Below are 27,417 nucleotides of genomic sequence, written 5' to 3'. Positions count from 1 at the left end.
GATGGAAATGTCCTTAACTGTCTAACGGAGAAAAACACAAGGACCAAATTGGTCAAATTAAAAACACAAGGACTAAATTGACCCAGTGACTAAAACACAAGGACCATTCTAACATTTAAGCCTAAAATTAATGAGTGTCCAAAAACGAAACTTGTATGTAAAACGGAATCACTCTTAATTAAAGTTGAACCACGTCCACCATCTTCTAGGCTTATTTAGCACATTTTGTGCTTGTGTTTAGGTATGTGAATAAATATTTGGCCTAATATTCATGTAGATGTAGTTGGAAATTTGGAATGTTTAAATGGGCTTATATACATGTACGCCATAAATTGCAGCAATGAACCCCTAAACCCTAAACCCTTGGGATTTTGGGAGGAAACAAAACATGCATGCTGTTTGTGTTGCCTTGTTGAACACGGATCGCTGAAACCTACCACTTGCCAGTATTCAGGGCAGAATAATTTTTTTGTTTGCGTCCATTAGTAAGCAGGCCAAATCACCGACTATAGGATTTATCCTCTGAGATTTATCGTGTTTACAAACTCTTCTCTTTGAAGTTTTATTTTACTTTCACATTACCTCTGAAAGCTTACTTTACTGGTGTGGTTAATTACATAAAAATAAAAAACTTCATAAATAGATGAAAAAGCAAAACAAATTAAAAGTTCACATTAAAAACAAATTTTGTTGCGCACACATTGCGTGTGTGCCTGTTGCTAGTTTAGACAGATCAAATGAAACTAGATGCAAAGGTCTCAGTTTTACTTATTTCTCCCCTCCCCATTCGTATTAAAAATAAAAAACAAATCGACCCACCCTAACTCAGGATAAATTTTTTCAAGTGTACTGTATTCAAGCAGGTACTCTACAATAAGCGGAGGGACACAAAAAAAAAAAAAAAAAAAAAAAAAAAAAAGCCATTTCCTTCACTTTTGTTAAGACATGGAATCGTATCCCGACTCATAAACTCCCAATTTCCCCAAAAAGCCCACCACTATTCACTTTGGGCCTCAACCCACTAACTTGAACTTGTAACCAGGGCAGGCCTCCGACCTCCGACAAATTTGAAAAACCCGGCAAAATCCTTAAAAATGGAAAGTACCGTTCGACGTGTATGCGGTGGGCCCCTTTGGCAGTTTCAATTCCTTCTCCACCTACCCGTGCAGTGGGCCCACCCGATTTCCCCGGTCCTTCTCCAGAATCTTTTCGTAACCGAGGCCAAACCTGCCTCTCTCTCTCTCTCTCTCTGCAAATTTTGAACTTGAATTCTGCTTTCTTTGGCTTTGCTTTCGTTTTACTCCATTTGGCGCTCACCTTGTTATTCGATTTATCTGATGGAGAAAAATTAGGAAATTAATTAATTAGGAGGTAAGTAGGTGGAGGGCTTTTATCTGAATCTCCTAATTTTGTCCCCACTTAATTCAAATAAACACTCCAACTCCCTTTTTTTTTAAAATTTTTTAGATAGAAAAGTTTAAGTTTTTAAGGAAGAAGAAGCTGCAGATTCACTCGCTCTTCGAGTTTCTTGGTATTTTTCTTGTTCTGGATTCTTGGGTACTTTTCTTTTTACTTCTTGTTACTGTTGATCCTACTTTTTCTTGCTGTTTTCATAGTTTGTTTATGATGGATTGACGCACGTGTTCGTATTGGGTATTTGATTAAATTGCTGATTAAGCTTGATTAAGGATTGAACTATGCTTAATGGGTTGATGGGTTGTGTTTGCCATGGGTGTAATTCATAGTTTACTTCCTTGTTCAAACTGATAAACTTGTGTAAGGGTTAAATTGTGCTTCATAATTTTACTAATTAGTGAATTTGCTTCATGATTACATTGTTGAAAGTTCACTAATTTTTGCTTCATGATTTAAATTGTTGTGTGTGTTTAGTTTTTCGGGTGCGGTTAATCTTGTTTTTCCTTTTTTGTTTCTTCATGTGTGGATTGTTTTTGTGCATTGTTTTTAGGTGTAGAAGTGTTTTATAGACACTGAAGAGTGAGACTGGTAGAATTTAAGATGGAGCAGTATGAAGTTCTAGAGCAGATTGGGAAGGGTTCTTTTGGTTCTGCTCTTCTCGTGAGGCATAAGCACGAAAAGAAGAAGTGAGTCTCCTTTCAAATTAGGTCTAGTATTTACTCGAGTCTGTGATAGATTTACTAAATTTTGATACATACTTACGTGCATAGGTATGTCCTAAAGAAGATCCGTCTTGCTCGTCAAACTGATAGAAGCCGGAGATCTGCCCACCAGGAGGTTGGCGTTCTTTATTTTTTGTTTACAACTAAATCCATATGCTAACAGTGTTAAGTAATACTGGAATGGTGGCTGTAAATGTTTGGAATTTAAATGGCTATCTTGGTTTGGTGTAATGCAGATGGAGCTTATTTCCACGGTTCATAATCCATTTATTGTGGAATACAAAGATTCCTGGGTTGAAAGGGTCAGTATCTCTTAAGAACATTTATTCTTTTTTCCACCATGAGTTGGTAGTTGTTCATGTTACTTTAATTCTTTAGTTCTGCAATTGAAGCTTGGATGCCTTTACTTTCAGGGTTGCTTTGTGTGCATTGTTATAGGGTATTGTGAAGGAGGAGACATGTAAGTTTTGCTTCTTTGTTAAATCGGTTCATTACTTCTTCAGGAATTATTTGATTTGGCCTTGTTCCCCGCCGCTCTTCTGACCTTTTCATGCTAATGCCTCTTGCTGTACAGGGCAGAAGCCATAAAAAGGGCCCGTGGTGTTCATTTCTCTGAAGAGGTTGCTATATTTGCAGTGAATTTTCCACATGTTTTTTTAGATCTCCCAATTGTGTGCTAGATGTTTAATCAGAATGTGATACCCCCAGTAATTTTTGTCTGTTACTTGAAATTTGGATATGAACAGAAACTCTGCCAATGGTTAGTTCAACTGTTGATGGCACTTGACTACTTGCATGCAAACCATATTCTTCACCGAGATGTCAAGGTCAGTGGCAAGTTAAAGGACAGATTAGTTTAGAGTTACAATTTCGAAATTCAACAGTTTTCTCTGACTTTTTCTTTTGCTTCAGTGTTCAAATATATTTTTGACAAAAGATCAAGACATCCGTCTGGGTAAGCTATAATTTATTCATGTTCAATTTCGGTTACACATTTTTGATTCTCTCTTGGTAATTGTATCCTGAAATTACAATAATAATATGTAGGTGACTTTGGTCTCGCTAAAATGTTAACTTCGGATGATCTAGCTTCCTCTGTAAGTAGTTCAGCCAACACAGATAGTTTTGACTTTTAAGATTTACACCCTGGCTTATGTGTGATATGATATGTCTGCTCCATGTACAGGTTGTCGGAACTCCAAGTCATATGTGCCCTGAGCTTCTTGCTGACATACCTTATGGTTCTAAGTCAGATATTTGGTCTTTAGGTAAGTGTCCCTCTTCTTAATGAGCGTATTCCTCCACCCAAACCCATTCCTTTTCTTTGTCCTTATTTTTAGCCATATACACATATCAGTATAACGTGTCTTGCAGGATGCTGTATATATGAAATCGCTGCTTTCAGGCCAGCATTTAAAGCCTTTGTAAGTTTGCTAATTTTCAGTAAGGAATGTTGCGAACTTTGTATTACCTTTTAGCGGTATTTTTGGCACTAAACAAGAATTATCTAAGGCTTGAGGAGTTGAATGGAAACACATATACCTTTTTCCTTGATGACTTATGAATTTCCTTCGGACTACAGGATATACAATCTCTGATTAACAAAATAAACAAGTCAATAGTGGCTCCACTTCCGACATTGTACTCTGGTGCATTGTGAGTCTATTTCCTGCTTCGGTTGCCTGTCTTAAGTTCTTTTCATGATTGCAACTTCATTTATATATTTTATTTTGAGTTGAGTTTAGACATTGTCGGTGGAAATTTTGACCCTTTTTTTCCTTCTTAAATGTGTGATATTTAATATTTATTGAAAGCTGCTTCCGCTCTGAAGAATTTAGATTTATTTAATTGAAACACCTAACGAAGGAACTAAAAGCCATATTCTAGGAAACTTTGTGATGATGGTTGCTTAATGAATATTTGCATATGGTATTCAATGAATCAGAATGTGTTGATTGACAACATGGTTTCTCTATTCTCTGTTTTCTTCTCTTTTGCAGTCGAGGTCTTGTTAAAAGCATGCTGCGGAAGAACCCAGAACTTAGGCCACGTGTAAGTTTGATTTATTTGTTTTCCTTTGCCGACTACATTTTCGTTTATTTGATTCTTGCATGTACTAGTAGGTCATGTATGATGTCCATTGCATGAATGTTTGTTGAGTTACACGGCCTTGTTTATAGAAATGAATCATCCATTTGCGTGGATTTGTTCACAACATTATCCATGTTTTGTCAGGCTGCAGAGGTGCTTGCTCATCCCCATCTTCAGCCTTATGTGCTTGAGGTTCATCTAAAATTAAATAGCCCCCGACGGAATACTTTCCCAGTTGACTGGTCTCAGTCCAGTTATGGGAGGAAAACACGATTCATGGAGCCAGAAACTAGTCCTGTTCGTACCAGCAGAGAGAAAAGACAGTCATTCAGCAATGATAGGACCTTAAATCCTAGTATTTCTGGAACTGAACAGTGTTCTCCATGTTCTAGTGTGAGGACACAGGAATTCCCGGGTTGTTTAAGTCATAAGTTCACCGAGGTATCTGTGGGAAGTACCCAGGAAGATTATGGTAACAGAAAGTCGGTGTCCACAAAGTACAATGTTGTTAATAGTCCACGAGCAACAACAGCAAAAGTTTCTGTTACTCCCAGGAAGCACATTACAAAGTCAAGAATTTCTCATGTCAACTCAAAACGTGATTCGGTAAGTCATACTACTAAATTAGTAAGTTGGATAAAACTCGGTGAGTTTATATATTGATTTTGACAACTTTGTTACTCTTATGATTGCAGCTTCCGGTGTCACATTCTCCAGCCAGAAAAACTTCCCATTCTTCTCGAAGAGCTTCTCTTCCGTTCTTGACAAGTTCTGCAGCTGTGCAAACCCCATATAGAGCCAATGTTGGTCCCCTTGGGATTATGGAGTCTCCAGACGTTTCTGTCAATGCCCCGCGACTTGACAAGATGGCTGAATTCCCCTTAGCCTCTTCTGAAGATCCACTCATTCCAACCCGTGGAATTTCATCAACATCCGCAAGATACCCTTCTACCATGCCGAACAGCATCAACTGCTCTATCACCAAGGACAAGTGCATAGTCCAGGTTGTAGACAGAACCATTTCCAAGTCCAGTACAATTGATGGCAGCCACGGAACTGCTCGAAATGGCAGTGAATCTCCTGAGCAGAACCCTACCACTGGTGTTTCGAGCCATTCATCTTCCGAGTCACGACAGCAGCGATTCGACACCTCATCATTCCAGCAACGTGCAGAGGCTTTGGAAGGGTTGCTTGAGTTCAGTGCGCGTCTTCTACAACAAGAAAGGTTTGATGAGCTCGGAGTGCTCTTGAAGCCATTCGGACCCGAGAAGGTTTCTCCGAGGGAAACAGCCATTTGGTTGGCCAAGAGCTTCAAAGAAATCGCGGCCTAGTTTGCATTCTCGCATTGCGATTGCTTTATCATGTACATTCCGTACGTCTTGGAATTCTGGAATTCGAAAAGAGTAGCTGTGTAATATCTTCATGCTGAAGGTGGCAAGATCTCAAAGTGAGTGGAAATTGTAGGATAACTTTAAAACGAGTTTTGAATGGTTTTTAGTTGAACGATGCTTGGCTACTCGAGGACGAGTAGAACCTTCTACTCAAAACCCTTTTTGTTCGAATCATTGAGTATTGTGTTTATGATCTGAATTGTTTATGTTAAGAATTATTCTGTAAAGATTATCTCTGCGAAAAATGAATTAAAATTAAATTGTTTAGTCAGTCTATTATAGTAAATACATAGACGGATCGTAATGTTTTTATCAATTTCGGCCATCTGTTTTTATATTATTCGATCATTAAACGACTTTAATTTTAATTGATTTTTTTTAGAGGTGGTCTTTATAAAATGATTTATAATATGATTGGTTTAATAAACATAGAGTTCTATGAATTAGCAATGAACAATTTTGAGTAGCAACTCTTACTCACACTTTGAGTAGTAAATATTATTCATTTTTGTGTTAATTATTTTTCTTCTTTTTGCAAGTTTTATCTCTATCTTCTTATCATCTGTAAGTTTCTCTAAAGTCTTCACATAATATTTAATGGTACAAAACGTCACAATATTCGTGACCCAAAAATATAACAACTTACATAATACGAACGTCGACATATAATAGGTACACCGTAACAAACTGTGCCTTATAAATCATTCTCGTTGTATATGAGTCCACGCCAACATGTCGATTTTAATAATTTTCGACATCGTACTTTTATACTTAATTTTTATTTTGACTGACCTTTATGGTGGTAAACGGATTGGATCCTCTACAAGGTCGGATCATTCTAATCAGTGTTAATGGACTGCTGGATAAAAATAGGAAGTTTTTTAAAAATTATAATAATTATAATCGTTGAATAAAAATTTAACAGTTTAATAACACAGATCAGGAGGATCCGACTAGTTACCTCGAAGAGTATCCAAATCCTTTACAAGACCACTTGTATAGTGAACCTTACATTCTGTATCATCTTCCCCATTAACTCCGACCCAATTCGAGAAAATAAGACAGAGTCGCAGACGGACATGGAAACCGCCGAAGTCCTACAACTCTACGAGCTCCGCTACTCCGATCTCGTACTCGTGTCGTCAAACGATGAATCATTGTCGTCGGCAGGAGAGCTCGAAAGGGCGGAGTCAACGAGCAAAGCCATAATGGAAGCCCTAGGTCCCGCTGGCCCAGGCCTTCTCGCCATTACCGGCGTCCCCAAATCCGCCTCTCTCCGCCGTACCCTCCTCCCTCTCGCTCGCAAGCTCGCCCTTCTCAACCCTAATCATCGCAAAGGCATTCTCAAGGTATTAACTTTTTATTTTTCATAAAGAAAAAAAAGTTTATTTTTGTTGCAGGCTAAATTGCACTCGTAGCAGTTGTAATTACTTGAATTTTCACTTTCGTCCTTGTAATTTTTCCTTATTTTCATTGAATATAGGGGTCGATTGGAAAATGCTTTATTTTCATTGAATATAGGGGTCGATTATTTTCATTGAATATAGGGGTCGATTGGAAAATGCTTTTAAGTCACAAGTCACTGAAACTGCTTTTAGGTAAAATGCTTTTTTTGTTCCAAAACATTTTAAATGTCCCGCAAGAAGCACATAATTCAAGAGTTTTTTCATGATTAATTTGCATTTTAAAATTTGCATTTTAAATTTTAACTAATGATTGTTTTAAAAAACTTTTTATTTAAAAACGGTTTTAATCATTTAAAAGCAGCTCCTAAACGAGCTCATAGTTTCATTTCGTTAGCAACGTTATTCCAATGTGTCAAATTGGGCACAAATCTCTCTGAGTTGAATTTTTCGAATGAGAAGATGTGGCGGATAATGGGATGGAAAAAATCAACTTAGAGGACGGATTACACTAAAGTGAAAACATAACCAAAGTATAAGGATGAACATGTCAAAATAAACTATATAGATGAAATTGAATATCCGAATGAACTATAGGGACCGCTAGTGCAATTTTGCCCTTTGTTTTATTTCTTGCCCTGGTAACTAAGCTAAGTGTTTGTTTAGGATCACAACTTGGGGAGTGATGTGCCTTTGAAAAACCCTGAGAGAAATGTGTCGTCTTTCGCAATGCAAATCAAATATTCACATGATTTTGATGAACCCGAATTGAATTCAGAACATGGATCCGTGAATGAGTTTGAGAATCTCGGAAATGGATTTAGGGAGTTGGGTTTTTGCATGATGGAGCTAGGCCTTAAACTTGCTCGAGTATGCGATCGTGCCATTGGTGGAAATGAGCTTGAGGAGAGCTTGTTGGAGTCCTGCTCTGCCAAAGCTCGTCTCATACACTATCATTCATCGCTTGATAGTTCCATTCTTGTTGAAGAAGCAATGAGCACGAAGAGAACATCGAAAAGACCCTTCAATTCTAGCAGGAATTGGATTGGTGACAAATGCAAACAAGTTTCGGGGATTTGCTCTGATAACCTGTGGCAGCAATGGCATTATGACTATGGGATTTTCACCGTCTTGACAGCTCCGATGTTTCTCTTGTCAAATCATCCACAAGCGAAAGAAGAAAGGGATCAAGAGTATGCTTACCCTAATGGAAATACTTATTTACAAATATTTGATCCCAGAAAGGATAATGTGTTCATGGTGAAGGCCTCTCCTGAGAGTTTTATAGTTCAGGTTGGCGAGTCGGCTAATATCATATCACGAGGAAAGCTCCATGCCACCCTTCACTCTGTTTGCAGGCATTCCAAGTTCGAAAATTTGAGCAGAGAAACTTTTGTTGTGTTCTTGCAGCCGCCGTGGAACAAAACTTTCTCTGTAACAGATTATTCCATGGACAAATCCTTGGAGATATCATCAGAGGTCAAACAGGTTGATGATCCGGAACAAAGTAGGCTAACTGAAGAATTACAGAAAATTGTACCACCGCTGGCATTGCGGTTGAAAGATGGGATGACATTTGCAGATTTCTCGCGCGAAACGACAAAGCAATACTATGGTGGATCTGGTTTGCAGTCAAATAGATAAATGGGAGTGATTTCAGCACTCTGCCTTTTCACCTCCAACACTTCTCTCCTAAATTATGTCCGTTGATTGTCCTCTGAGCTATTCAATCTCATGACTAGAAAAAATAGAGGAACAAGGGAAGTGAAAAGGGGAGTGCGGAAATTACTCCGCGTAGAAAAACTGTCCCTTGAATTTCTACAATGCTAATCGCTAATTGCTACTTAGACTGATCAAATACCTTCTTTCTGCAAAGCTCTGTAACTTGGATTCTGATTTGTTGATCATGTTCTTCTTGGATGAATGCGAAGATTTAAATTAAGACGCTTTCTTGTTCAGAAATATACTTCTTGAATACTTTGCAGTGAGTACTGGTTCTCATTTCTTGTACCTTTGTTCAAAATTTCATGCAACACCAGTGAATTATGGAGTTGTTAATCTACCAAGAAAATAGCATTACAATATGCTAACTTTCGATGTGATTTACATCGCTGAAAATACAAAGATTGAATGCCTGTAACCTATTAAACTCATCATTCTCTGATTTTGTTACAAGTGAGAGAGAAATCAATTGCCTCTCTCTCTTTAGCTACTTAAGACCGGTTACTCGAGATTAACTGAAGTTCTAATATGTTTAGCTGCGTGTAGTAAGTTTCTGGTTGTTGTAGTTTTTGCCTATTCAACTTTTGTCTACTGATTCTGCAGTAAAGGAAACAGAATCTGCAGACTCTGGCTGCAGAAACAACTTGATGGAATAGTTTCAACCAGGCAAAGTTGGTACGGTGTTCCGGTCTCCATGCGTATAGAGAAGCACACACCAGGGGAATTGAGTTTGTTTATTCTTTTACCAATGTGACAATATAAATTACTTTACTCTAGTCTCTACGTCACGGATTTGAACTCAGAAATAGTTGAGCAGGCACACTGTTCCAGCCAACTAACTTAACTTTGAAGATGAGATTCGAACTCGAGTATAAAATGACAGACACACTACTCTGACTAATTGACCAAATTCACGTTTTCACCCACTATTACTTAATTGAATATGAAATGTGGTGGGAAAATGAGGCGAAGGGAACAAATGCTGTCCCCTCCAGTCAACAGTCATGAGCTAAGAAACAAAAAAAAGCCTTACAGATTAAAAAAAAAGGGCTGCTTCTCTTCTTCCTTTCGATCCTTTTTGGTCAGATTTTTATTTTTTATATTTTATTTTTATGAAAAGGGTGTTTATTTATACAGATACAAAAGCCAGATGATGACGTGAGCGGGCACGCGCATTTTAGCATAGGTCCCTCTCCAGTGCGCAGCTTTGGGTCTCAAAACGGTAGAGAGAAAAAAATGGTTCCACTGAAATTTGTCTCGACCCCCAAACATGTCGGCCTCGGACGTTGCGAAGACCTTTGGCTTAAGGAACACAATCACTTAGGTCACTAATACTCAAGGATTCTAGCCAATTTTGACATCTAATTGATTCTTGTTATGTGCCTATGTCACCATAGAAAGTCTGCAAATCCCTCCTAAACATTGTTAATTGAGTGAAGTGATATGCTTAGTCCCGATGTGCGTGAGGTGATATCGTCGTTTATTTTTTACGTATGATATAAGCATAAATGATCAATATCAGCTTCCACGCACATTTTTAAGTATTGCTATATGAGTGGTAGGGTTAGTTTGCATACAGACAATGATGAATCCAGAAAATATATTTGGGTGGGGTCAATAAGAATAGTGCACGCATCACGCAAATTTTTTAGATGGAATAACATGCAAATTAACATTTCATTGAGCTTTGGTAGGCCTGAGTTCATTTGCTAAGTCACAGTGCACGCCTGTCGACATATGCCATTGCCACAGTTTTTGAGCGAGTATGTCGATTGATGTTAATAACTTTTGAACGAGCATGTCGATTGATGTTAATAGCTTTTGAGCAAGTATGTCAACAGAGATCTAACATGTGTTGAATACGACAAATTCCCATACTAATGCATATAAAAGCATGAGCCTAGCAATTACCTACCCATTGTCCATAGAAGCAATTCTTCAAGCAGTTAAAATGCAACTTTCAGAGGCATATCAGATTTTTAAAGGGCAACCCATACCTCTTTCAGAATTTAGCTTGGGAGGGTCAGTATGAAAAATGGTGTAACTCATTTTTGTCCTTTATCAAAAGCTCCTTTGAAGAAAGATGACTAGTCACATGATCAAAGTAGGATCACACTAGAAGGGGGCTAAAAGGAATGAGGATCCTCTTTGTGAGGATCTTGAGGGTCCTCAAATCATGTTCGTTCATCGTATACCATGCGATCAGAAATTATTTTAAATATTTTTATTTTAAATTAAATATGAATAGTATTTGACAAAAATGACCATACGATATACGATAAACAGACGATTGAGGAACCCCAGATCCTCCTGGGCCTAAAACTAAAAGCATCCCTAAAACCTCTTTGTGTACACATAATGTTTACAAAATTGCTATTTATTCCACTAATCTTTCACACCATCATAAGCTACAAATAAAGTTACGCTAAAATATTCATCTTTCCACGTGGCACCACAAAAGTACTTTAGCCGCATCTAATTTGACCAAAGACCTAATTTATTTATAGTAAAGAAAAAGGATAAATTCAGTTCAACAAAAAAATCTTAAAACCTTAATCCAACGGTCATATAGTTTTAAATTTGAGTAATTTTTGGTATACATGGTTTTGTTAAGGAATACCTAAAAGAAAGACGGTTTGAATTGTTGAAATACATTAAAAAATAAACTCATACGATTTGAATTGTTGAAATACATTACAAAATAAACTCATAAAAGTTGATGTAAACAAAATAGTGTCACGGATTTGCCTCCTTATTATATTTTATAACATATATGTGTTTTGTATTCATATTATAACGAGAGTTACCATGTTCGCTCATTTGTCAAAATTTCCCACATACTTTGTATGAATTTTCTTCTAAAGTAAACTGCCAATTTGCCCTTTTAACTATCACTTAACTTTCGATTCCCCCCACCCGGGCGCGAACTTTTTAATTGGAAAACTAACAACTTAAACCTTTTTTTTTTTTTTGCCGATTTTCCCTCTACACAACATGTGAGAGTAGTTTGATCGCTTCATTCTTTAAAATAATTGAAAACCTTAGATTTCTAAAATATAAACCTATGCAAATATGTGCGATTCTATAGCTTTTGTATCTGAAAGTCTAGTGAAGTGACATTTTTGTCCACAAAGGAGAGTAATATAGTGTGCACGTGATAAGAATTAACGTTAATAGTTCAGGGAACAAATTGACAGTTTAATGTTTTCCTCTCTACTTTTGTTATAAAATGTGTCGAAAATCTAACAGATAGATGAAAACATAACAACTGTGTGTGTGTATATAGTCCAATATCCTGATCCCAAAACCCCTTTACGAAATTCAAACCCACCTCTCTCTCTCCACAACATTTCCACTTCATGGAAGAAACACTACCAATGTTAACCACTCGCCGGACTGACCAGAGTCCGGTCAACCACCGTGACCACCTCCCCAAAAGCCCAAGAGTTCCAATGGAGTTTCTCTCAAGGTCATGGAGTGCCTCTGCTCTTGAAGTCTCCAAAGCTCTGTCTCAGTCTCACCCTCCTCCTCTGCCTCCTTCATGCATGGCTAATTCCAAGTCCTCAAACAACTCTTCCTCTTGCACCACCACCACTCCTTCCATTCCTGAAGACATTGCCGAAAAAGCAGAGAAGCTGCAGGCGCTTCCCGGAAACCAATTTTACTTTGCTTCCTCTGTCACTTCCCAGCTCGTCCTTGACCGCATTATGTCACAGTCCATGAGAGAGGTGCATACTTCACTCAAAAGAAACTTACCTACAGTGGGATGAAATTGTGACAGTATTCCAAGCCAGTAAAATAACATTTGCTTGAAATAATGTCACGGTAACATTTCGGAAAGTTGTTCCATCAGTTGGGAAAACTTTAACTACAATAATTGTGACCGTATTTTAAACCAAACACATGATATTGCGTTATTGATGAGGAATACCACCACAATAGTATTCCGATGAGTTCTTTTCACTTTCAAAGTTTTCTTGTTTTCAATTTACATTTTTGGTCCTAATTTCTCTAGGGGTTTTGCAGGAATTGTCTCCATTGACATCAGGGAGGCTCTCACACAGCAGTGAACCTCTGAACAATGGTGGTTCTCTAGCAGAGACAGATAGCCTTCCAGTCTCTCCCTCCGATGAGTTCGACGACGTCGTTAAGGTCTTCTTCTACTTCTTCTTGATTTTATTTATTTAGATTATTATTTAATAAAATAGATATTAAACAAAATTCCAGAATTCTTGTCCAATAAGGCAAACCAGGAGACCAAATGTGTCAATGTCCCTCAGCTTTCTCTGTTTTCCTCTGTCATACACACACCATCTCATGACATCTCTGTCCTTTCTACTCAGTAATTAATTAATCTTTTTTTTTTTTTAAGTTTTATTTTATTATTTATTAAAAATATTTTGATTACTACAGAAAAATACAGGAGATGCTTTTCTCTTTTTCTCTTTTCTCCCCTTTCAAGACAAGAAACTTTTTTTTATTTCCTTAAAATTCAGGCCATGGAGTCTTATCAACCAGGCCTTATTTTGTTGAAGTCAAAACAAGAAAAAAAAAAAAAAAATAATAATTATAGAATAATAGCATTAGGGTTCATTAGTATTCACCTGTTTGTAAGTGCAACTTTTTAAATTTGACTTAACTTGATGAGTTCGATAAATAATTATGATTTGTAAGTGTAAAGTTTTAAATACGACTCCGGTTAACAAGTTCGATAGCTATATAACTGAATTGTTGTGTGAGTTACCCTAAATTTATTGTTCTAATATGATTGTATATGTAGTATATACGAAAGAAAACAATATAAATAGGGTGGTGCTATTCACTCTGTTTACCTTTTACATATTTACGTTAGTTTCTATCATTTGATCATTTTCAATTCATTTGGTCCAACAGTTGGAATTGAGAGAAATGTGTAAAAGGTAGAAACGAATGTGTGGGTATCTCAACAACACCCTATAAATAATGGGTACGCTATCCACATAACTATTTTTACCTCCCACCTATTCCTTGTTAATTTTTTTTAATTTTTTTTTCAATTCATTCGATCCGACGGATGAAAATTAAGAGACGTGTGTGAGACTAAAAAATGGTGTGTAAATAGCACCCGTCTAAATAATATAAAAAAAAAAAAAAAAAAAGTGAATAGACAAAAATAGGCACCAGGCCAGGCTTTGCCTTGAGCTCAAGGATAGAGAGATAAGATGGATGGAGTGTAAAATTGAGGAAGTCAGGTGCTTAAAATGGTAACCAGAGTCCCTTGCCTTGTCATGCATCTCTGCAACTTTGCTTATTTTGGTTTCTTCCCTCCTTGTAAGCAAACCTGGCACTGATTCTAATCTTGCAGATTTCACGTCACCCTTCACCAAAATATTGTCCTAAAAAATCGTTTAGTCCTTGTAGTTTTCATGAAATTTCACCTTCATGCCTGTATTTTCGACATATTGAATTGGTACACATAGAATATTGCGAACTTGTTCCAATTCGAGGACATCCGTCAAAGTGCTATTTATGACTTACGTCCTTGAATTGGAATAATTCACAACTCTACTTTACTAAATTCGATGAATGAAACTACAGAAAGCGGGAATAAAACCCTTGTTTTAGCGTAGAAATTAAACCTTTGATATTTTTTTGGTTCATGGTTCCTTCATTTGATGGACTTGTATTGTGGCACGCAGTATTTTAGAACCCACAACAGCATACAAAACCTATTCAACGGCAGCCGTAGCAGCGCTGGAAATGGAAACAATGCCCCTAGCGGCGGAGCCAAGACGGTGGGGAGATGGCTGAAGGAGAGAAAAGAGAAGAAAAAGGAGGAGACAAGGGTGCACAATGCGCAGGTCCATGCTGCAGTTTCAGTTGCGGCGGTGGCTGCCGCTGTGGCCGCCACTGCTGCAGGCACGGCAGCTTCTTCAGGGTCAAGAAAGAACGATCAAGCAGGGAAGACAGACATGGCGGTGGCTTGTGCCGCCACGTTGGTAGCTGCTCAATGTGCTGAGGCTGCGGAGGCTATGGGAGCTGACCATGACCATCTTACTTCTGTCGTCAGCTCCGCCGTTAATGTTCGCTCTCGTGACGATATTACCACTCTCATTGCAGCTGCTGCCACAGGTACCATTGATTCCTAGCTCATAAATTACTACACAAAATAATCTTGCCAAATTTGCTAAAGATGTTACATTTTTTATTTTATCACATTGGCCAACCATTTGTTGCGTTAATTAGTAAGTGGTCGCATAACGTTCACACGCTAATGTGGGATGGTCTTAAAAATATTGTCCTTTCTATAGTGTTGTCGTTTGTTTCACATGTACTAATTATATCGTTGGATAGAATCTATCTTATGATCAGAAATAAATTCTCAAGAGTTTACATGACTAATTACGTGATCTGGTCACGTTTTTTATGTAGGTACTATATCACTATGACATATATAACATATTTGTTCATATATAACATATTTATTCACATTGATAACCTCTCACAATAATGCTATTTGGATATATTAATCTGATCACATTTCAGATCCTTTTCCTGGGGATCCTAAGGATCCCGTGATCGTAATCGTTCATCATACATCATGCGGTCAGTTTTCGTTAAGTACTATTTATATTTAATTTTAAATTTTAAAATGATTTTTGACCGTACGATATACGATGAACGATCACAATTATGAGATCATTTTCCACATTACTAATGCAATTTTTAATAAAATAATGTGATCGATTTTGTGCATCTGAGTAGTACATCTCTGTTTGAGTTGCTCACCTTGCTAATCGGTAAATGTAGTACAAACGTCTTTTTAGATTTAAAACATTCTCTAAATAAAAAATTAAAGTTTAATAATGTTTAAAACAAATTAAAGTTTAATAATGTTTAACTTTTAAAAAATCTGTCTAATATGGCAAGCTTTACGAGGGGCAGCGACCCTAAAGGCAAGGGCAATGAAGGAGGCGTGGAACATATCCGCAGTGATTCCAGTGGAAAAGGGAATGGGAATCGGAGTCTGCGCTGGTAAAGCTAACAACAACAACGGTGGTGATCGCAGCAGCGGCAGCAGCAGCTTTAGTGACGATCTTGTCCCTGTTGACCCTACGTTTCTTGGGGTCTCTAACCAAGACCTCCTTGCTAGGGGCACTGAACTCCTCAAACGCACACGAAAAGGTATTTCAATGAAAATTAAATTAAAAAAAAAAAAAAGAAGAGTTTTGGTACCTAAATTTTATCTAAGTTGAACTATATGGTTTGCATTTTGCAGGTGATCTCCACTGGAAACTAGTGTCTGTTTACATTCACCGAACCGGACAGGTGAGACTTCGCCGTTAACTGCACTTTTTTCTCTCTTATATGTTATGTTGTCAGCACCGTCACTCCAACCCGTCAAATGAGGCAAAATTCCTTCCCAGTTCAGGTTTTTAATGATAAACTGTGCACGTAAATGGATGCAAAATCAACTTACTTGACGAATGAGACTAAAGTGAAACATAATGTAAATACGCGGTTGAGAATGCAAGAAGAAATATGATTGTTGATATGTTGTCGATAAACTTGACAGCACCTAACGTAACCAAAATCTTCGTACTATAGTCGTCACTATTCATTAATCCTACGGTGAATTTTTATAGGTGATGCTGAAAATGAAGAGCAAACACGTTGCAGGAACTTTCACCAAGAAGAAGAAGAGTAAGCCTACTTCTCTCCTGCACTTTGAAATTTAATGTGAAATAATTTTAACGTAAACGTTGATTTCGGGTGCGCAGATGTTGTGTTGGAGGTGTGCAAGAGCATGCCGGCATGGCCCGGGAGACACTTGTTCGACGACGGAGACCAGCGTCGTTACTTTGGGCTGAAGACAGAAGCGAGAGGCATTGTTGAGTTCGAGTGCAAGAACCAGAGAGAACACGACGTCTGGACTCGCGGCGTTTCGGGGCTGCTGTCTATTGTCGCCGACAGAAAGAACAGGCATTGATTAGGTCTATGCATTATGTTAACAAATCGGTTGACATAGGATGCTGAAAAATCTGGCAGGACTGTGATTTCTGTTGCTTTCGGATAAATAGGGAGGTGTTAGGCACATGTAGTGTACTGTAGTGTAGGGGGAGTAAGCGGAAAAGGTCTTGAGCAAAGAGAAATTTTTAGTTGTAGTGGGAACACAAGTGATACATCAGTGGTTTTAATAGGAGTGGTGAGAAATTTTATTTTTTAGGTTATTAACTTTTTAGCATACATATCCTACCATTTGTATAATGATATGTGATGTAACATTCCGTGTATCGGTCACACTGAAAAATCTCTCCTCAGCTAAAGCACTTAACTTTTGAATTCAGAATTTCAGAGGACATGGCCTGCTTTATGAAAAATGTATACATAGTCGCGGATTTGGATCCTCTCCTGAGCCCAAGGAGAAGATCCTCCTGACCAAAAGACTTAGGCCGTTGGATGAAAATACAACGGCTATAATTATTATAACTTTAAGGGAACCCCTCTGTTTGTAGCCGTTAGATTTTCATTCAACGGCCCAAGTCATTTGGTCAGGAGGATCCTCTCCTTGGGCTCAGGAGAGGATCCAAGTCCCATAGTCGCAATATAGTCCCATTCTCCTAGACCCTATATTGTGTGATACCAAATTGACACACCGATTTGAAATCTGTGCTTAGACACTGAATCGAGGTATACTGGTCGACACTTGAAATGTGACAAGCCATAAAGTGATGGTGATGTGGAAAATGCGAACTAATTTAAACCAAAAGTAACTAATACTAGAGTGCGCATGTAAAGGGAATTCAATTTTTATCACATAAGTGATGTCAGAGTATAAGTAAATTGCAGTAAAAGATAAAGTAAGACCATTTATACTGAAAGAAGGAATCCTCCTACATGTCATCTTTTGCCAGCAATCCTTGTCGTCACAATACATCTTGCACTAAAATCTCAACGGCAAAAGATAAGGATGAGTGGGCTTGAAAGGAAAAGGATCCTTGCCGGATCATTTTCCTAAGGATCTTAGGATTCTCGGGATCATGATCGTTAATCGTACATCATACGGTCAGAAATTATTTCAAAATTAAAATTTAAAATTAAATATAATAAGTACCTAACGATCTCTGATTGCACGATATACGATGAACGATCACGATCACTGGATTCCTAGGATCCCCAATAAAATAATCCAGCAATGATCCTTTTCTGGCTTGAAAATAAAATTTTGTAAAACCTTTTTAAAAACGTGTAAGTCCTTGCTGTAAAACAAGATCTCTCATTAGAAAACAAGTATATGACTTTCCTACCATGATATGAGATACCATGTTTATCGTAGAAAAAAACAAAAAAAACTATTCTTATCACATTTGTACTACATCTTTAATTGAAATGAAACCCATATGCATTGTGGACTCTATCTCTATTAAAAAAAAATGATACAAAAATGATAAGTATAGTATTACTTTCGAAAAAAAAACCAAAATTTAAAAACCATGGTAGGTTTTAAGGCCAAGTGTCCGAAACCACCCGATTGAACGAGTTGTAAATTATTATGATCCTAATTTGTCTGCATAAAAAAAAACCTCGAGTGCCAAATAGATTTATAGTGGTACACAGATTTATAGTGGTACACAGATTTGTAGCGTCGAATAATGGATCAACAATTTGAGTAGGGTCGCATGAATGATCAAACGTATGGTCTAGCATCCGGCTAATAGCAAAGTGATGGATTGCCGCGGTTAAAAACTTCCTCTTCAACGAACTGTTTCATGGTTAAAACTCTCACCCCCTCTTGAGGTAATTTACTGAGAAACAGCCAAAGAGTACTCAACTCTAAGCTCAGCTGTTAAAAAACATTTCATCCAGTAAACCATATCATTTAAGGTAATTCCTTAAGAAAAATTAAGTGTGTAACTACCCTACACAAGTTTTTCTCATACAACAGAGGCCGAGAACTGCGATTCACGCGCTCAAACTAGGTTGAACGCGCCTACACAAGTTTTTCTCATAAAAACGGAGGCCAAGAACACAAGTTTTTCTCATAAAAAACAGAGGCCAAGAACTGCGGTTTTGGCGCTCTAACTAGTGCTCCTATGTTGTACAGTAGGACTTTCCGAATCCTCCTAAATAAGAGAATGACTTGTGGGAAATGGAGTTAACGCAGTCATGGTATCCCGTTCCAATGAAACAATAAAATGGATCAAATTTTTTGACACATGATTTTCCCAAAAATAATAACACGAGTCAAGTTTTCTAATACAAAAAATTGTATTATTAAATCTGAACATCGATAAAACAATAACATGAGTCCGGTTTTCTAACACATGAGATTGTATTATTAAATCTAAACAGTCAAGTTTTTTAACATATGATGCTCCAATAAAATAATAACATGAATCAAGTTTTCTAACATATAAAATTGTATTATTAAATCTGAACACCAATAAAACAATAACATGAGTCAGGTTTTCTGACACATGAAATTGTATTATAGAATCTGAACGCCGTCTAATTGGCCCGTAACCCGTAATAAACAGAAATTCTAACCCGCGAAGGAAAGACAGGAATTGAATTCAATGAAATAAGTAACAAAGGAATGACGCAAAACACACGGAATCTTCCATGAAAATCAGGTATTTATCATTGTACAATGAGAGGGTTTAGTTGTTTATGACATTCACAATTAACCATAAGCAATATGTAATCACATTTGGCAACAAAAGAGACTAAGCAATCAACAACTTCTTCTCATCTATCAGAAACCCTGAAAACGGTGAGAAGCGCGAGGAAGAGGTTGATGATATCCAAATACAAAGCGACTGCTGCCCAAATGTACTCGTCGTAAGAGTATCGCTTGATCAAGTTGTCCGTGTCGTACACAATGTACCCGCAAAATATGATCGACGCCAAGCAACCGTATATCATCACGGAGATCCTACCCAACGGGAACAAAATCTGCAACCAAGTAAGAACAAACAAACCCGAAAGTTCAAAACCCGAAAAAAGACATCAAATTCACAGTAGAGAATGACTCCATTGGATCGAGTAAACACAAGACATACCTGAATCAGAGCAAATACGAAGAGAACCAAAATAGCTCCAGACAAGAAGGGACCAAGAAAGTTGAAGTCGTGGCCTCTCCTTGCAGCCCAGAATGTGTACAAGGTCAAACCGATTACGACCACTGCCGTTAGAATAACCGACTCCAAAATCACCTTCCCTGTTTTAAATTCAACAAGTTACATAATTTCACAATATTATCTAATTGGCCACCAAAGTAGACGGCTAGAGACCACTCAACAAATCCCGCACCTAAAATCGCATGCCGGAAAGCAATAATGTCTATGCATCCTGCATCCTATTATAGGATTTGATCCCCACCCTTTAAAATTTAAGGATTTAAAGCACTAACACTATCAGTGTGTTGATAAAACTTTCATGAAAAATCTCCGTTAAATAAGATTAAAATGACAAAAATATTCTCAAATTTTGTAAAATTATTTTAACACATTGTTTATCAAATCAACAGTTGTTTTTTTTTTTTTTTTTTTTTTTTTTCATTTCAGTCCTTATTTAAGAAGTTTTTATTTATGAAATGATCAAAATAATTGATAGTAAACAAAGTCAAAAATAATTTCTATTGATTTTAAATTTCAAGAATCAAAATGAGGTGTTATGTTATTCTCAAGACTAATTTGGCTAAAATTCCATCACAAACTACAGAACCCCTAAATCAAATTACCAAGAAAAAATAGAGGAAAGATTATGAACCACTTACCACTAGTAAATGCACAAGTCAAACCGACCACACATGCCAGTGAAAGGGTGAAAATTCCAAGTAAAAGGTAATTCACCGGATGCCTCTGGTGGTAATAATACAACGGGCACAGCACTGCGACCAACCAACAACAAATCAAAACCATAAATTTCACAGCAAACTCCCAAAAACCATCAAATTTTCAGAGGAATTCAAAGCGTACCGATGAAAGGCGTAATGATGAGAACAATGTAGAGAGCAAGGCCGGCGCCGGTGCTGACAAAGAAGTGAGCCACCGGCCGGACAGAAACGACGACGGCGGCGACAGCGATGGTGGCGAGTAATTGCATGGCAACGATCGCGTAGATTTTGCGGATGAAGGACCACCGGAGCTCGGGGCTCTCGAGCATCGTAGGGTAGAGCGGCCTCGCTCCGGCCTCGGGATCACTCTTCCGATACGCCTGATTCCACATCATATTCATCTTCTCCGGTTTGCTCAGATTAAGATCGTTATCGAGTGTTTGGTTGCCGGGATTCTTTGCGGGAAAGTGAGGGACGTTGTGGGGGTTTATAAGTAGAACAGAACTGCACCTTCGCGTGCAGTTAAGAGACTTCGCGACGGGTCGCGTGTACACGTATGTGGGATTGGCGGTTGCATTTGGTATTGACACGTGGCGCCCCGGAGGTTCTGGATGTGTCTTGGGTGGGCCTTTGTGGTAAAGGAATGTCGGTATTTGGTGACGGGTGCTGTGGAGTGTGGAGGTTTCGGTGGGAATTTTCATCGTTTTGGGATGAATGGGAGAATCTACGTGGAGAAATCTAGTTCGGCATATATTCTGGCACTATACAATTTAACGTTAATTATTAATTCAATATTATAAAATATTGTATAAAAAATATAGAGTGTTATGTCCATAAAGTGCTCTATTTTTAAAAGTCTCATTAGTGTTTAATTGATGTGGCAAGATGACTTTCATATTTCTTAAGTGTTAATATTAGCTAGCTAAACTTATTTATCAAATTTAACTTTTCTGCCAAAACTTCCAATGAAGTCCAAACTCCAAGTTGACCTTCCAATATGCGGCCGCACCATCGAGCGAGGCCACATAATTGATTTGTGACAAATCTAAATTGAGGGACCTTAATTTGCAAGATAACAAGATGGGTTCAAGATACGAAAGAAACTATCGAAATACCTCTTGTTTTACGCCATTAAATAATGAAAGATTATGAGCTGAATTTAACAGGTTTATATGATTTGTCACACGGTACTATGACCTGATAGTATTTCTATTTACTTAGAAGTGAGAGGTCTATGATTTGAATCTTGTGAACGACGAATTTGATACTAAATTAAGTTGCTAATTGTGTAGTTTAGCCGAACTTCTCATTAATACTATATTAACAGGTTCATATGACATAATAACAGGTCCGCTTCAACCTATAGCCTAAGAAATAGGCCCAATTCGACCTAAGAAGAATAAAGAGGGCCCAAGATAAGAAAGAGAAATTATTGTCCGAATTCAATCGAGATTTGGTCTTCTTCCTAATTTTCTCTGTTGTTGGATTAGACCGTTGGGAATAATTGTGGTTGTAATGAAATTACTATGATTTTTAAATTTCATTACATTTTGGTTTGATCTTGGAATTGCAACAGCATTCGGAATCATCGAGGCGAATTGCTCAACTTAGTGGTAGTCACTCTGAGGGTAGATTGGGACGATCCATGGAAAATGGCCATGGACACGGGGTTGACAAGCTCGGCCTCTCAAATGGTCATGTGGATGAAACTGACTTGATGAACGGTAAGGATGTGGGGACTGCCGAGCCTTTGATTAGCGGGGGTAACAACGATGATGAACAAGGGATTGAAACCCAAATGGTATCTACTGGTTCGGTGAATGAAACTGCATTGATTAACGGTGAGGCTTTTGGTACTGTGGAGAGAGTTGATTTAAATGCATTGCTGCATGAAAAATCTGATTCGTTGAAGAACCCATGTCAGCTTGGTGTGGCTCCACCAAATGAACAGATTGCTGCTGTTGTACCTGATTCACCAACCAAAGGATCCATCTCCATTTCTAATGGAAATGGTCTGGAGAAGACTGCAGTTAAAAGAATATCCCCTCGAAGAATAGTATCAGCCGTTCGGGACTTCCCTTCTCTTTTCTAGAAGAAATCCTGCCCTAGAGAGGAGAGATTTTTTAATGTGACCGGAATACAGGATGGTGCATCACGTGTCACTATACAAACGATGAGATATGTGTATTAAAAAGTTAATAACTTAAAAAATAAAACTTCCCACCACTTATGTAAAAACACTTAGTGTACCACTCGTGTTCCAGTCACAATGAAAAATTTCTTCTTGGAGGCAAGGAACTTTGGTCAAGAGAGGTCCCCTGTGGATGGCGAACCATCATCATCAAACACAGCAAAGATTAATGCGAAGCAAACAGGCGAGGATGTTCAAGACAAAGAGTTTCACAAGGGTGAAAGTGGAGGGGATATTTCTATAGTAATTGGGGACAAGGTTCAACCAAAATGCAAGGAACATGCTGTACAAGAAATGGAACGGCACGATGATGTAAATTCTGAGATGAACATGGTTTCAAAAGATACAAAAAGAAATTTCAATGAACCTTCTCAAGGAACCGATGTATTTCAAAGCATGGGGATGTTGAACATTCGGAGGAGAAAGTGGGGAAGGAGATGGTGGTATACAATGCAAAGGGAAGTCCAAGCGAGAAGGGTTTAGGTATATCTTAAAATTTAACTAACTTTTTTGAGCATCTCCAACCGATCTGCTACACCGTGGACTGTTTTGACAGCAAGAAGAGGTGTTATATTTTTTTGGTTGAACCGAGAGGTCAAAGTGTTGGTGGGTTGGCATCGCCTAAACTACCAATTTGATGCTGTCATATGGAGGCATCATTTTTTTGGATGAATAACCAATGTTAAATGAACATGATATAATGAATTAGAAAAATTGAGATGGTTCTAGTACATATCAACCCCCAAATTTCAGTACTTGAGCACATGCATTTGATGACTGAGCTGTTTATTCGAAAATAACAATCTAGGATCCGAAATAACCCTCGAAGAAAGCCTGAAAATAGTCACTGACATTAACCACTGATAGGCCTTATAACCCCCTCTTTATGTGCCAATATGTGCAGCTGATGTCGGTAATTATTATCAAGACGACCTTGAGCTTGAACTTATGCTGTAATGAACTCCACAGGTTCAAGCTTTGCAGGAGAACTATCAGGATCACCAACAATGGCAAGCAAATACCTATCATCACCATTCAAATAAGCATTCAGAAACGCCACAACAATCCCACCCACAGTCTTCCTCATTATCTCCCTCGGTCCTGTCCCGTTTTTACACATGCACCCCGACACTGCCCCAACCACGCCCTGTGGATCATCGTCCAACATGTCCATGTGACCATAGTCCTTCACAACAAAATGTGCACATGGAGGCTTGCACTCATAGAAGAACTCCTTGTGGTTCACGCCATCTGGGGCACAAGGTTGTGACATGCAAGCATTTTTACTTTCCGGTCCCAGGCCAGTGCCGATCACCATGACTGGAATCGAGAGGTCGAAAGATTGAGGGCAATAGGTGAGGATATGAGGACGTGTTCTGCAGTATCGATTTGCACCGGCCACAGGATCAATGCCTATTAAGACTGAAATTTTGAGGGACAGGGAAGTATTGGCACGCCCAAGTGCTATTGCAAATGCTGTTTTCCCACCTCTGCTGTGGCCTGAAAGAGCAAATTTGGTGAAGTCTGCTACAACATTTTCTGGCAGCAGGGGTTGGAGGCCTTTTGGCAACCAGTTTATGACTTTTGCTCCCGAGTCTACTTCTTCAGGTCCACTTGGAAGCAAAACCCCACATAACTAATCAAAATGAAAAACCAAACTCACACAATTAATTCTGTTGTCAGACAATGTATTAAATTGGGCCCTTATTTATTATTATTATTATTTATTTATTTATTTTTTTCAAATATCAATTTCTGAAATGATCAATTTTTCAGCATGGTCCATATTTGATTGCTATGGGGTCGACATTGTAATACAATGATTTGATTTTAATCAATTTAGGGGGGTGTATTCAATTGAAAATTTGAGAAACTTTAATGAATTTAAAAATTCATGGATTTTAATGGAGTTTAATTGATTTGTAGAGATTTCATATAAGGGGGGGGTGTATTCAATTGGGAATTTGAGAGATTTTAATGGATTTATAAATCCATAGATTTTTATAGAGTTTAACTGATTTGTAAAGATTTTATGTAAAATTTTAATTCAATTCCCTCGAAATCTCATGGAGAGAGGTGAGATTTGTGGATGCTTACACTACAAAATCTCTCCAATTCTCTCTAATTCCTCAACTTTTCCAAATTCTTTAAATTCAAATTCTAATTGAATACACTTGGAATATTATAAACTTCTTTAAAATTCTTATTGAATACACCTAGATTTCTAAAGATTTTAATAAGCTATCTTAAAATCCTGATTGAATACACATTAAATTTCATAGAATTACTTAAAATCCTGATTGAATACCCCTAGATTCATTAAAAGAATTAAAATCCCTCAAAATCCCAATTGAATAACCCCCCACCTAAAATTTTGATTCAATCCCTCGAAATCTCATGGGAAGAGGTGTGATTTGTGGATGCTTAAAATACACTACAAAATCTCTCTAATTCCCTCCAATTCCTCAACTTTCTCAACTTTCTCAACTTTCTCAAATTCTTTAAAATCAATTTCTAATTGAATACACTTGAAATGTTATAAATTTCTTTAAAATCCTAATTGAATACACTCGGATTTCTAAGGATTTTAATAAACTATTTTAAAATTATAATTGAATACACCTTAAATTTCAAATAATCACTTAAAATCCTGATTGAATACTCCTAGATTTATTAAAAGAATTAAAATCCCTCAAAATCTCAATTGAATACACCTCCTTAGCAATTCAGATTTGATTATGATTATTTTAGTCAATTTCTGAATTAAAAGTTTGTTTGAAAGTTCATTTAAAATGGTCAAAATATTTTTTAGATAATGAAAAGGAGTTTAAATTAAAAAAAACAAAAGTTCTTACGGGCGTATATGATTTCTAGAGAAGCATTTTCAGGCACTTATAACCCTTTTGGCGGAGTAGATAGGACCAAAAATCTCATGGACGGCAATTGTTGGATTAATACAAAATAAATTATTCTGAAATTGTATTGGACGTTAATATAGAATGGTAAGACAATATTACCTGAGGTGCTACAGCTATGAATCCATGTGAGGCTATGTGCTGGAGTAACTCCTTGTAGAAGTAGTTGCGGAGGTAGCAGCCGTGATGAAGCAAGATTACAGGGTAAGTGCCGGCTACCGTCGGTGTAACAATGAACAAGGGCTTTGGAGGTGCTGAAGAATCAAAGCAGGAAGACAGTGGTGTCTCCTCCGTGATGCATTTGAAGGGGCAATTTCCTTGATTAAAAACAGATGTAGTCGGTGCAGGCTGAGCAGCAGACTTATTTTTTTCCACAAGTGCCATGGAGCTCAATGCAAGTGAGTACTATGTAATGTGACCTTCGGTTCTTTCTAATAGTGAATCCAACGTTTGCCCGACAGCCAACTTGGGAGGATCAGTTTAGACTTGGCTGAAAAATTTGGAAGAAAAGATAAGTTTCATTAAATGAAAAGAAAAGGACTTGAGTAACACATGGAAAATGAAGGATTATAGTACCACTCCTATTGGCTTGAGTGAAAGGGTCCAAATCCAAGTGGGGCTAATTAAGCCGAGGACCAAGGATTATAGTACCACTCCTGTCGCCTTGTGCGAGAGGCTGTGAGTATATTGACAACTGTATAAAGACATTATTCTCCTTTGCCTCCAATATGCTTTGAAATTAAAGGGTTATTCATTCTAATCCAACCCTCTTATACCAAATAAGACCTTTGATTACTTTCTGCAAGTATATTGACAACTGTATATATGTATATTTTTTTTTCCCTATATAAGCTTTTTACATATGGTGATTAATCGTGACGGTGGTCAACTGCCACCTAACGCCAGGCTTAGGCGGTGCTACATTGAAATTTTTAACACACTGAATAGGAATAACCTAGATGGGGACAAAAATACCAACAAAATTTAACTTATTGTATAAACAACTTTAGACAAAAGGGATTGCAGATGAAATATGATCTTGTTATACCATATATACAAGAGCGACGAAGAATTGCTAGATTTGAACAAACTTAACTTGTATAAGACTGAAATCACAGTGCAAAAGTATTTTAACGAGGTAAGCCCCCCACTGGGGAAACAAATACTAAAGGCGTTGACTCAAACTCAAATTACTAGATTTCCTTCCATTTTCTCTTATTTGAATGGTCATAATTAAGTCACGTCAATATCTTATATTAATTTTTTATAGAAGGAGAAAGACAAAATAGAGAATGTAAGAGGAAGAGATGGAAGGAGGTAGAAAAAGGAGGGGAGGGAATCCTAGTCCTTCCGTCTTCTCTGGACTCGTGATGAGTCAATATTATACTACATATTTTACTCTATTTTATGTATATATTTATTGGTTATTTTGATGAAGTTTTGATAATTTCATTTATATTCTAATGTAGGATATGTGATTTCCTCTTGAGCAAAAAGTGATCAAATAGATGAATTTTTGAGTGGTTTAAATTGGAGGATGTTCGTGAGTCTCTCAAATTATTCGTATCAAAGTTTCATATTTTTCTACCGAGCAGATAATTTATGACGATAAAATAAAAGTGCAGCGTGCAGTGCTATTAAATTGACATTTTGGGCTTATTTGGACATTTTGGTGTCCAAGATGGTCTCTTTTTGTGATGGGCCCTTTTGGAAATATGTTTTGGACATCCCAAGCCTTAATAAAAGAG

General features: G+C 37.5%; 5 protein-coding genes across 6 annotated transcripts; 3 read left to right on the top strand and 2 right to left on the bottom strand.

Moving 5' to 3' along the window:
• Positions 1 to 1,220: 1,220 nt before the first annotated feature.
• Positions 1,221 to 5,891, top strand: LOC137715724 (serine/threonine-protein kinase Nek2-like). Of its 2 annotated transcripts, none has more exons than XM_068455065.1 (15): positions 1,221 to 1,531; positions 1,967 to 2,102; positions 2,187 to 2,253; positions 2,375 to 2,440; positions 2,552 to 2,598; positions 2,713 to 2,758; positions 2,885 to 2,965; positions 3,051 to 3,093; positions 3,186 to 3,235; positions 3,325 to 3,406; positions 3,513 to 3,562; positions 3,721 to 3,794; positions 4,139 to 4,190; positions 4,374 to 4,835; positions 4,925 to 5,891. In XM_068455065.1, the coding sequence occupies exons 2-15, from the start codon at positions 2,017 to 2,019 to the stop codon at positions 5,558 to 5,560; spliced, it is 1,842 nt and encodes a 613-aa protein (XP_068311166.1). In that variant the 5' UTR covers positions 1,221 to 1,531; positions 1,967 to 2,016; the 3' UTR covers positions 5,561 to 5,891. The 2 variants fall into 2 exon arrangements, with proteins under 2 accessions (XP_068311166.1, XP_068311167.1); XM_068455066.1 differs by having other exon boundaries at positions 1,221 to 1,557.
• Positions 5,892 to 6,587: 696 nt separating this feature from the next.
• On the top strand, positions 6,588 to 8,985 carry LOC137716398 (uncharacterized). The gene is made up of 2 exons (XM_068455845.1): positions 6,588 to 6,969; positions 7,690 to 8,985. The coding sequence occupies exons 1-2, from the start codon at positions 6,700 to 6,702 to the stop codon at positions 8,665 to 8,667; spliced, it is 1,248 nt and encodes a 415-aa protein (XP_068311946.1). The 5' UTR covers positions 6,588 to 6,699; the 3' UTR covers positions 8,668 to 8,985.
• A 3,119-nt stretch (positions 8,986 to 12,104) lies between these two features.
• LOC137714120 (VAN3-binding protein-like) lies at positions 12,105 to 17,016 on the top strand. Its single transcript, XM_068453405.1, has 7 exons — positions 12,105 to 12,473; positions 12,772 to 12,897; positions 14,424 to 14,856; positions 15,655 to 15,909; positions 16,004 to 16,053; positions 16,371 to 16,428; positions 16,506 to 17,016. The coding sequence occupies exons 1-7, from the start codon at positions 12,105 to 12,107 to the stop codon at positions 16,712 to 16,714; spliced, it is 1,500 nt and encodes a 499-aa protein (XP_068309506.1). The 3' UTR covers positions 16,715 to 17,016.
• A 2,336-nt stretch (positions 17,017 to 19,352) lies between these two features.
• LOC137714159 (protein LIFEGUARD 2-like) lies at positions 19,353 to 21,173 on the bottom strand. The gene is made up of 4 exons (XM_068453436.1): positions 20,706 to 21,173; positions 20,504 to 20,617; positions 19,788 to 19,945; positions 19,353 to 19,680 (listed from the first exon to the last, which is right to left on the bottom strand). Exons 1-4 carry the CDS (start codon positions 20,962 to 20,964, stop codon positions 19,474 to 19,476), a joined length of 738 nt encoding a protein of 245 aa, XP_068309537.1. The 5' UTR covers positions 20,965 to 21,173; the 3' UTR covers positions 19,353 to 19,473.
• A 2,258-nt stretch (positions 21,174 to 23,431) lies between these two features.
• Positions 23,432 to 26,161, bottom strand: LOC137716062 (chlorophyllase-1-like). The gene is made up of 2 exons (XM_068455454.1): positions 25,772 to 26,161; positions 23,432 to 24,390 (listed from the first exon to the last, which is right to left on the bottom strand). The coding sequence occupies exons 1-2, from the start codon at positions 26,051 to 26,053 to the stop codon at positions 23,701 to 23,703; spliced, it is 972 nt and encodes a 323-aa protein (XP_068311555.1). The 5' UTR covers positions 26,054 to 26,161; the 3' UTR covers positions 23,432 to 23,700.
• Positions 26,162 to 27,417: the final 1,256 nt, after the last annotated feature.

Source organism: Pyrus communis, chromosome 14 (assembly GCF_963583255.1).
Source record: "Pyrus communis chromosome 14, drPyrComm1.1, whole genome shotgun sequence".
Classification (NCBI taxonomy): Eukaryota; Viridiplantae; Streptophyta; class Magnoliopsida; order Rosales; family Rosaceae; genus Pyrus; species Pyrus communis.
The sequence above is the reverse complement of the archived record's forward strand: the minus strand, read 5'-3'. Positions and strand labels throughout refer to the sequence as shown.

Coding starts and splice junctions, on each gene's coding strand:
- LOC137715724 (XM_068455065.1), top strand. CDS start 2,017: ATGGAGCAGTATGAAGTTCTAGAGCAGATTGGGAAGGGTTCTTTTGGT. Junction 2,599..2,712: donor TATTGTGAAGGAGGAGACAT/GTAAGTTTTGCT, acceptor CTTGCTGTACAG/GGCAGAAGCCATAAAAAGGG. Junction 2,759..2,884: donor GTGTTCATTTCTCTGAAGAG/GTTGCTATATTT, acceptor GGATATGAACAG/AAACTCTGCCAATGGTTAGT.
- LOC137716398 (XM_068455845.1), top strand. CDS start 6,700: ATGGAAACCGCCGAAGTCCTACAACTCTACGAGCTCCGCTACTCCGAT. Junction 6,970..7,689: donor ATCGCAAAGGCATTCTCAAG/GTATTAACTTTT, acceptor GTGTTTGTTTAG/GATCACAACTTGGGGAGTGA.
- LOC137714120 (XM_068453405.1), top strand. CDS start 12,105: ATGGAAGAAACACTACCAATGTTAACCACTCGCCGGACTGACCAGAGT. Junction 12,474..12,771: donor TGTCACAGTCCATGAGAGAG/GTGCATACTTCA, acceptor GGGGTTTTGCAG/GAATTGTCTCCATTGACATC. Junction 16,429..16,505: donor TTTCACCAAGAAGAAGAAGA/GTAAGCCTACTT, acceptor TCGGGTGCGCAG/ATGTTGTGTTGGAGGTGTGC.
- LOC137714159 (XM_068453436.1), bottom strand. CDS start 20,964: ATGAATATGATGTGGAATCAGGCGTATCGGAAGAGTGATCCCGAGGCC. Junction 19,946..20,503: donor GACTTGTGCATTTACTAGTG/GTAAGTGGTTCA, acceptor AATTTAAAACAG/GGAAGGTGATTTTGGAGTCG. Junction 19,681..19,787: donor TCGTATTTGCTCTGATTCAG/GTATGTCTTGTG, acceptor ACTTGGTTGCAG/ATTTTGTTCCCGTTGGGTAG.
- LOC137716062 (XM_068455454.1), bottom strand. CDS start 26,053: ATGGCACTTGTGGAAAAAAATAAGTCTGCTGCTCAGCCTGCACCGACT. Junction 24,391..25,771: donor TCATAGCTGTAGCACCTCAG/GTAATATTGTCT, acceptor CATTTTGATTAG/TTATGTGGGGTTTTGCTTCC.